Consider the following 10,486-nt stretch of genomic DNA (forward strand, 5'->3'; position numbering starts at 1 on the left):
AAATTCGACTGATTTGGTCTCTAACGCCTCTCGACCACCTTACAACTGACTGTCCATGTCACCAACTAGGAAGTACATCGCTGTCAAGAAAGGTCAGGCCCAGATGTTATAAGTGACTCTCTCCCTTATCCCTCAAAGTGCTCTGCAAAGTGCATTACTACAAATGTCGGTAGGGTAACATGCAACACCTTACCATTTGTTTTCCTTTTGGACCACCTCGAACTGGTTCTAGTGCTTATTTTCTGCTTTCTTTTTGTTTTTTAGTGAGTAAGTGAGTGAATTAGTAAGTGAGAGAGTGAGTGAGAGTAAGGGAGTGAGTGAGATAAAGTTATTGAGTGAGAGAGTGAGTGAATTAGTAAGTTAGAGAGTGAGTGAGAGTAAGTGAGAGAGTGAGTGAATTAGTGAGTGAGAGAGTGAGTCTCTGCTTTCTTTTGAATTAAGGTCGTTCTGTGTTTCTTGTTGTTGGGGTTTGGGTATGATTTCCTTGAAATCCGGGATATGTACATCTTTATGAACATTAACTGGATGAAAAGTTTCCTAGGCTTATGCCAATTTTAACGAATCTCTTAAAATTCGCTGTGGTGAAGACCGCACAACTCTCTATTTAAAGTTAAGTCATTCACTTGTACAGTTCATGTGTCTTATGCTAATTAGAATGCAATAATTGATAAACAAAGATAAAAAGAGCCCTTCAAAAAAGGGGAACTCGTGCTGTCACAAGAGAAGCGCTGCTGGCCACCAACAGAAGCAAGGGAGAAATTCTGCCAGATTGTCAGAGAGAGTGAGACTTGGCCAACACTTTGGTTTTGTACTCCAGGAACCCAGGACTGAAATCATACAAAAGGCTGTCGCTTTAAACCATCCATTTGTGGGACCCTGCAAGGCTAGCGCTAGAAAATCAGCACATCTGGTTTCCCATTCTCCAAAGCCTGACATTCTTTAAAGGCTGGATCCTACAATTGATCACCGCCTGCTGAAACCTGTTTCCCTCCTCAGTCCACTACAATGAGAAGGCAAGAAGAGGGGAGGAATAAAGGGTTCTCATGGAATGCCATTAGGGCTGCATTTGCCCCTGGGGTCCCAGGCTCTCGCCTGGAGAAGCTGCCCTCCACGTTTGTGCACCTGTGCTGGGGGTGGGGATTTGAACCCATAAGGCGCATCTTCCCACTCCCACAGTCATGGCTTGGGCTGCAAGCAGTGTACATTGCGAGTGGCCTTCCCATTCCCTGGGTCTACCTTTTTGACAGAAGGACAGATTAGCTATAGGAAATGCCGGATGCATAAGAACACTGCAGGCCTGTCATGAATAAGCTCCAACAGAACGTGGGGCCAAAGTCCAACAAATCTGGGCCGAACAATCTCATTCCAGACTAACTGCTGACTCAAGCCTACTCTGCCAGTTAGAACATAAGCTCTGTTGACTTCCAGTAGCTAATAAAAATGGATACAGCAAATTTGCATTGAATTTTCAGTATTTATTTCACAGGAGACTGACTGACTAATGAACAAAGCACTGATGTCTAAAGACCCAACTTGACCCAGGATGTGGGGGAGGGTGACTAATTTCCAGCAGGCGTCTACATCTTGAGCTCTGCCATTTCCTTTCCTTCAGCCCAGCTCACAAATGACCCTTCCTGGTGTTAATGATATATGTCACAGAAGTCACGAGGTTGACACATATCTTAATTGGTTTGGGGTTTTCGGATGGCTTTTACATTTGTGGCAAGTCCAAAGAGGAGTGCAAATAGGAAGGCATAAATACGACCGAAGATCAATCTCAAGTAAAGGATTGGCTGGTCACTTAGTATTACTGTCCTGAACTTTCTCGGAGGAGGACCACTGTTTTCGCTTCCCCCAACACCCTCCCTTAGACAGAGAGGAGGCTCCCAGCCTACATGGCAGTGACAGTTTCCCTTATTGTTGCACATTCCCCTATAACTGCACTTCTGAGGGTGACAGTCATAATTCAGTTCAGGTAAAGTACCATTGCAGTAGCTGCCAGATGTACAGAACTTGCCAGCACCACAGGGGGTACCAGGCCTCACGTGTCCAACGTCAGTTGCTTCTGTCGAACGGTGTTCGTCCAATCCAAAACAATGAGCACCTGAGATCAAAGAGTGATGAAATGAGACATGATCCTGCAACAGCGGAAGACGAGTCACATTGGTACACTGCAGTTTTCCACACCTAACATCTTCGACGTTACAGGCCTGGTGTCTTGAGTGTGCAACATTTCTCCTGTAGTGTCCAAACTGGCTGCCTTTTCTGTTGATATTATAGCAAATATCATCAGCATTCACAGCATCTTCACCAAAGATTTCTTTGCAGTGCAGGGAGCGGTCAGTACAATTCCCATGAAAGCAGTAACCCTCTTCAGTGCACGGGGTTCCATCTTGCAGATAAACATCTTCGAGGCAGCTATAGTCCACCCCGGTGCAGTACTCTGGAAGGTCACATATATTTTGGATAGGTCTGCAGAGTGTGCCCACGGGGCTGTAGGTACAGTTTGTGCAGCATCCTCCTTCGTGACAGACACTTCCATGGTTCAGTCTACAATCAGTGTTACAACACTTGCTACCATACACTCTTTAAAGGAGCCACAATCACATTGCTCCTGCCCCTCCACTCTACTGTTTCCACAACGATGCTCTATTAGGGTTTCATTGAAGGAGGCACGAGGAAGATTATACATGCAAGAATTTTTTATCAAAACTGATTGCTGCAGGTGTACAATGGTACAGTTACTGAACACATCTGTTATCAGAGGATACCTGAACATGATGCAAGTAGTCCTTCTCTGGCAATAACATGGTGGGGTATCAACATCAAAACCAACAGACCTACCCATTTGAAAAGCTACAACCACAGACAGCAAAAGATAATGTCTTCCCAGGTGACCAATCATGATAAGGGAAGCAGCACTGCATAAACCATGCACGGTTGGATTATATTGAAGTTCATGAGGTCCATCTTTAGTCACTATAAAGCTAGATGCAACCTTCATCCTTTGATAAATATTGTCTCTGAAATAGTTAGAATATGCGCCCCCAGGATGTCGATAATCTGTCATACTGGCTGGTTCCCTTCCATTATATATAAGTAAACCAACACTTCAAAATTTTATATAAATGCCTATATATTGACTCCACCACGGAAGCAGTATCTATCAAATACGTGACACACTGTGTTACATTGTTATATACTGCATATACTGCCCGAGAACTTGAAGGAATACCATTAGGGCTACATTTGTCCCTAGGTTACCAAGCTATCACCTGAAGAAGCTGCCCTCCACGTTTGTGCACCTGTGCTGGGGGTGGGGATTTGAACCCATAAGGCGCTCATCCCAATCCCACAGTCATGGGCTTGGGCTGCAAACAGCACTGTGCATTGTAAGCGACTGCGACAGTTTATTATGCCAGCCTGGCCGATAAACACAAGTAGGATTAATTGAAGAGCAGAGGGATAAATGGCTTGGTGAGCCTCGCCTTGCTTGTTCTGTGCCTCAATTTAAAGGGGTACACCACCTGTGGGATACCTAGCCTGTGGACTGTGTCGCTGTAAGTTGAGGTCCCTCCAATGCCACAGGATTGGAATGTTCGTCTCTGGAGCTGGGGACCGACAGCTGGTGACAGTTGGTGACCTGCCTTGCTGTTTGCTGCCTGGATATATATAGCCCAGCTCTCTCTACAGAAGGGGACTGGCAACTGGTGGCTATCAAGCCTTAAAGGACTGCTAGTGTCTCACTTCTTTATAATTTAACTGTTAATTTCTTGTATCATCTATCTGTATATAATTTAACAGTTCATTTCTTATATTGTATATCTATCTTTATAAATATATTTATATATAATTACTAGCAATCTGGTTTTTTCTCTAGAGAACCCTGTCCAACACAGCGACTCTCCTGTTCTCTGGGCTCATCTCTCTTTAAAAGAGGGCAGGTTACCTACAGGATCGGGAAATGCCAGGTACAAAAGAATACTGCAGGCATGTCATGAGTGAGCCCCAACAGAGCATGGGGCCAATGTGCACCAAATCTGGGCTGAAAAATCTCATTCCAGACTAGCTGCTGACTCGGGCATACACTAGGAACCAGAAACCTAGACTCTCTTGAATTTCAGTGGGTAATAAAAATGTGTAGAGCACACACACAATGAATTTTCCATATTTATTTCACTGGAGATTGGCTAATGAATAAAGAGTGCTGATATCTAAAGTCCCTAGCTTCACCTATGATGTGGAATAAGATGGCTTATTCCCTGTGGGCATCTACATTTTGAGCTTTCCATATCCTTTTTTTTAATTTCTTTTCTAAACCATTTTATTAGGAGCTGATCCAGACATCATACCATTCCAGGGCTCATATATGTTTTAGGGTTGGTTTCTCGAGCTTTGCCATATCCTTTAGTTCGACCCAGCTCAAAAATTATCCTTCCTGTTGTTAATACTAAGTGTCACAAAAATTGGTGAAGTCTTCAGCATGTCTCATAAATTTGGGGCAATTCCCAAGAGGAATGCACCTATGAAGGCATAAATACGACCAAAGATCAATCTCACATAAAGGATTGGCTGGTCACTTGGTGTGATTATCCTGAATCTGTGTGGAGGGGGCCCACTGTCTTCACTTCCACCTGCACCTTGCTTTACGCATCGCGGAGGCTCCCAGCCTACACGGCAGTGACAGTTTCTATGATTGTTGCACATTCCCCTATAACTGCACTTCTGAGGGTGACAGTCATAATTCAGTTCAGTTAAAGTACCATTGCAGTAGCTACCAGGTGTACAGAACTTGCCAGCACCACAGGGGGTACCAGGCCTCACGTGTCCAACGTCAGTTGCTTCTGTCGAACGGTGTTCGTCCAATCCAAAACAATGAGCACCTGAGATCAAAGAGTGATGAAATGAGACATGATCCTGCAACAGCGGAAGACGAGTCACATTGGTACACTGCAGTTTTCCACACCTAACATCTTCATCGTTACATGGTTTGTGAATTACTTCAGAAATACTTCTCCTACAGTGTCCAAATCGGTTGCCTTTCTTGTTGATATTATAGCAAATATCATCTGCATCCATAGCACCTTCACCAAAGATTTCTTTGCAGTGCAGGGAGCGGTCAGTACAATTCCCATGAAAGCAGTAACCCTCTTCAGTGCATGGGGTTCCATCTTGCAGATAAACATCTTCGAGGCAGCTATAGTCCACCCCAGTGCAGTACTCTGGAAGGTCACATATATTTTGGATAGGTCTGCAGAGTGTGCCCACGGGGCTGTAGGTACAGTTTGTGCAGCATCCTCCTTTGTGACAGACACTTCCAGGGGTCAGCCTACAATCAGTTCTACAACACATATCACTGTAACACTCCTTATAAGAGCCACAATCACATTCCTCTACCTCCTCCACTATATAGTTTCCACAGCGACGCTCCATGAGACTTTCATTGTATGAGGCACGAGTATACAAACAAGAGGTACTCTGTAGAATTACATTCTGCAGGTGCACAATGGTACAGTTACTGAACACATCTGTTATCAGAGGATACCTGAACATGATGCAAGTAGTCCTTCTTTGGCAATAACACTGAGGAAAATCAACATAAAAACCAATTGACCTACCTGTTTGAAAGGCTACAACCACAGATAGCAAATAATAATGTCTTCCCAGGTGACCAATCATGGTCATGCCTGAACTCGTGCAAATGCTATATAAACGTGCCTTGAATTGAAGTTCATGAGGTCCATTTTTAGTCACTATAAAGTTAGAAGCAACCCTCATACTTGGATAAATCCTGTTTTGGTAATAAATAGAATATGCACCCCCGGGATGTTGATAATCTGTCATACTTGTTGGGTCCCTTGTAGTATATACAATCACACCAACAGTTTGATATCTTATATCCAAATTTCTGAACATTGAGTCCACCAAGGCAGCAATACTTATCAGATATTTGACACAATGTGTTACATTGCTAAATAGTGTGTACATTTCATGAGAACTTGAAGGAAGACCTTCTATCAGACCTGTATGAGAGGCATAAATCTTGCTTGAGATCCTCAAGGCTGGACTGACGTTTTCTTTCGACAGTGGGGGGTCCTTGTATCCGAGTCTGTACATTGGCCCTATGGCATTGGCATCTGCCACTATCTCAGAAATCACGTGTTCAAACATGAGGGAATCCTTCAGGGGTTTGATCTCAAAGGCAAGATCATCTAACTTCATTATACCTTCCAGGCCCCCGTAGCACGTGTTGATGGTGACCATGGAGTAAGGGATCTCCTCCAGGAAGCCCAGGTAGTAGCAGTCATGAGAGAGGTAGGGGAAGTCCATCTGCGAGGCTCCCTGGTCGTCCTGGGACATCACCGGCACGTGTCTGGGTCCAAACACTTTCTTGCGCCTCATGTGGATCACGTGCCTCTGGCCCCCAATGCTCAGGCTGTAGGAGAGCCAGTCTAGCACCTGCACACCTTTGCCTGGAGGCATCTGCTTCCTGGGAACCACCACCTCAGAGGAGATGTAGCGCCAGGAAGGACGGCCTGTCAAGCCCTGGACTGGAGCCAGGAGCACACAGAGCCCAAGCACGGAGAGGGATCCCCTGAGGGTGACCTGGCCTTCTGTCACCCCCATGGCCCGAGCCACTCTAGGACGTCAGTCCAAAGAGGACAGATAGAGACAGGCTCCTGTGTGAAGCCAGGCCTGAAACATGTGCTGGGGCTCCTCCCTGCTTGTGCAGGCACTGCTAGAGAACAAACACAGTGCTGCCTGGGGGTCCAACATCCTGCCCCTGGGTGGGTGGGGCTGGGCATCTGGTCACCTGGGGGATTAGTTAACAATTGCAGGCGTGGCAGTGAGTGGGTCTGGACACCAGTCCAGCTGGGTTTGGGTTTGGGAGGATTGTACTGTGATGGGAAAGAGGAAAGGAGTAGGGAAACATTACCCTATTTCCCCTGAGAGGGTTACTTGGGAGCAATGACTTTAATTAAACCTTGAATGTCTGACTGAATGTGCCAGGAACATAGAGCAAATGCCCAGTGAAAAGGAGATTCCTGGTGACAAACAATGGGAATCTTCCTTTAGGTCGGAACATGTTTATGTGGGAGGGTATTTTTATTTAATGGTTGAAGAACATCTTGGGCCTGAAGTTGCTGTGTCCTATAGACAGTCAGTCCTGACAGGAGTCCATCTGGAGTTGGAGGTGGGGCAGTTGGAGGGCTGAGCCTTGAAGGGAAAGAGGAACGGGACTCAGGGCTGTTTGTGAGGGGGTAGCACTCGGGCTTCTGAGCAAGCCCAGCAGGAAAGGCATCACTTTACACACACATAGCTCTCTGCTTCCTTCCCTCCTCTATTGGGTTTGGGAAATGGGCTAGTCTGAAACTGGTGGATATTTGGGGGACACAGCTGAATGTCACACATCCTTCTGCCCCACTGTGGTAGGTATGTTTTTACATCAATGTGCACTTGTGGAGGCGTGGAATCCAACCTGTCAATCAGGCCACAACCTGATGACACCTCCTACGAGGTGTGGCCTTCTCACAAGAGACACTGGGGACTTCTCCTCTCTCTGCCTCTTTACCTTCCTGCTCCCTGGGACTCTGTGTCTGCTTGCAGGGGTGGATCTATCTAGGCTTCCACATCCCAAGAGCAGTTGGCACCCTGCCATGTTCACACTGACTTTACATCTACTCCTCCCTGCGCCCGTGGTCTCCCTGCATCCTGCTTCACACCTTTCTGTGTCATCGTCTGCAGCTAGTACTTGAGTCTGAAGAGGGCTCTGGCTAACACCCATCCATGGACTTAAGTAGACTGGGTTGGGATGCCTTCTTGATATAAGATCAATCTTGATATAAAGCTCTTTTTTATACATATATGCATATATTTGTTTGGTTTCTCTAGATAACTCAACCTAACACAACCACTGTTATTGTTGCATCTGAGTTTGTATGTGCACTTGAGGTGTCATGAACCAGAGTACAGGGCTAGGGGAGTGGGGCTACGGGGGCAGTGAACCCTTCTTTATCGACGTGTTATCCCTTGATAAAATGGCATGCCTCCTCTAAAAATCAGGATTAGATATCTACCAATGTGGTAGAGTGTCACAGCAAAATGTTTGTGAAATTATCATTTACTTCTGGATGGAAGTAGATCTACTATATGTACATTTTTTCAAGGACTTGGGTTCTGATTTCATAACGTCTATATGCTTATGAATTTTTTAATACTGTAAAGAATCAATTAAATACTTCCTTTTACATCTAGCTCAGAAGCAACAAACCCCACATAGAAGAAACACACCATCCTGTGTGATCACGATGTGCCAAAGGGATTAGTTATCAGGCATCAAAGAACAAAAAATTGTATCACTGTGTGCTGACCTCCCTGATAGGATAGCCGAAAACAAATGGGTGCATAAGTAAATGTGGCGAAGAAAGCTGATGGTGTCCGGCTATCAAAAGATATAGCGTCTGGGATCTTAAAGGCTTGAAGGTAAACAAGCAGCCATCTAGCTCAGAAGCAACAAAACCCACATGGAAGAAGCATACCAGTCTTTGTGATCACAAGGTGTCAAAAGGATCAGGTATCAGGCATCATCAGAACAAAAAATCATATCATTGTGAATGGTGGGGGGAGTGCGAAGTGGAGGCCCAAAGCCCATTTGTAGGCTACTGGAGATCCCCTTGCAGAGGGGTCTTGGGAAGGAGATGAGCCAGTCAGGGTGCAATGTAGCAACGATGAAACATACAACTTTCTTCTAGCTCCTAAATGCTTCCTCCTCCCACTATCATGATCCCAATTCTACTTTGCAAGTCTGGCTAGACCAGAGGATGTGCACTAGTACAGATAGGAACTGGAAACACAGGGAATCCAGGGCGGATGATCCCTTTAGAACCAATGGTGAGAGTGTCGATACTGGGAGGGTGGAGTGAACTGATTACAGGGATCTACATATGACCCCCTCCCTGGGGGACAGACAACAGAAAAGTGGGTAAAAGGGTATGTCGGACAGTGCAAGATATGACAAGATAATTTGTGAATTATCCAGGGTTCATGAGGGAGGGGGGAGGGAAGAGAGAGGGGGAAAATGAGGAGCTAATGCTAGGGGTGTGGGTAGAGAACAGATGTTTTGAGAATGATGAGGTCAATGAATGTACAAATGTGCTTTACACAACTGATGTATGTATGGATTGTGGTAAGAGTTGTATGAACTCCTAATAAAACGATTTTTAAAAGGGAGCCAGCAAAAAAATAAATACTTTCTTTTGACAAACTACAGATATATGTTCAAGTTATTTACATTAGATTCTACAGAATGTGCTTCATTTTAAACATAAAATATTTTTAAACGTTTTATTAGGGGCTCATACAACTCTTACCACAATCCATACCTATACATACATCAATTGTATAAAGCGCATCCGCACATTCCGTGCCCCAATCATTCTCATAGCATTTGCTCTCCACTTAAGCCCTTTGCATCAGGTCCTCTTTTTTTTTCCTCTCCCTCCCCACTTCCCCCTCCCTCATGTGCCCTTGGTAATTTATACATTGTTATTTTGTCACATCCTGCCCTATTTGGAGTCTCCCTTCCCCCCCTTCTCTGCCGTCCATCTCCCAGGGAGGAGGTCACATGTGGATCCTTGTAATCAGTTCCCACTTTCCAACCCACTCACCCTCCACTCTCCCAGCATCGCCCCTCATACCCTTGGTGCTGAAGGTATCATCCACCCTGGATTCCCTGTTCCTCCAGCCCCCATATGCACCAGTGTACAACCTCTGCCCTATCCAGTCCTGCAAGGTAGAATTCGGATCATGGTAGCTGGGGGGAGGAAGCATCCAGGATCTGGGGGGAAATCAAACATAAAATATTTTAAAGGTAAAACTAGTTCTTTTTTTTTTTTCCTTAATGAGCCAAAATCCTTGCCTCTGTAGATTAAAGTGAGCCATGTTAAAGATATCAAAATAAGTAGGCTTGCTGCTCTCCTGTGTCCCAGAACAAAGTAAAAGCACCATAGTTTCTTCTGCCTACCCTAGGAAGAACTGTTTTTAAGAAATAAACCCTCTCATTTCAATGTAGAAATAACACAATTGGCACATTGTCAGGTTAAGGTTTCAGCTAACAATCCCCATCTCTTCCTCAGAGTTTTGCAGCCTCCGGAACCCTGGGAAGCCAATCTAGTCTGTCCTTTAGGATTAGTGTGGGTCAGAATCACTTTAATGACTAGGTGTTTTTCTCTTTAATGTAATAGTATAGACACATCTAAAGCATCTAGAAGGGCTAAATTTAGATAAAATAATAGAACTGAAATTTACATTAACAATGTCTTCAGGCTGCTTTCTTGCCGGCTGGAGGACAGGGTCTCCCCCACGTCTGCGTGCTCTCTCGGGGATTGCACTCTCACCTCCCCCACCCACCAAGGTTGTTGGTTTTTTTTTTTTTCTTTTTCAGTTTGGGGACTTTTCGGCCATTTGTCCATTTTTTGTGCTCTCC

General features: G+C 45.1%; 1 protein-coding gene and 1 pseudogene across 1 annotated transcript; both read right to left on the reverse strand.

Moving 5' to 3' along the window:
• Positions 1-1,682: 1,682 nt before the first annotated feature.
• On the reverse strand, positions 1,683-3,994 carry LOC142432546 (disintegrin and metalloproteinase domain-containing protein 21-like; annotated as a pseudogene).
• A 494-nt stretch (positions 3,995-4,488) lies between these two features.
• Positions 4,489-6,627, reverse strand: LOC142431453 (disintegrin and metalloproteinase domain-containing protein 21-like). Its single transcript, XM_075536394.1, has one exon. The coding sequence runs from the start codon at positions 6,625-6,627 to the stop codon at positions 4,489-4,491; it is 2,139 nt and encodes a 712-aa protein (XP_075392509.1).
• Positions 6,628-10,486: the final 3,859 nt, after the last annotated feature.

The sequence above is a fragment of the Tenrec ecaudatus genome, chromosome 18, assembly GCF_050624435.1.
Source record: "Tenrec ecaudatus isolate mTenEca1 chromosome 18, mTenEca1.hap1, whole genome shotgun sequence".
Classification (NCBI taxonomy): Eukaryota; Metazoa; Chordata; class Mammalia; order Afrosoricida; family Tenrecidae; genus Tenrec; species Tenrec ecaudatus.

Coding starts and splice junctions, on each gene's coding strand:
- LOC142431453 (XM_075536394.1), bottom strand. CDS start 6,627: ATGGGGGTGACAGAAGGCCAGGTCACCCTCAGGGGATCCCTCTCCGTG.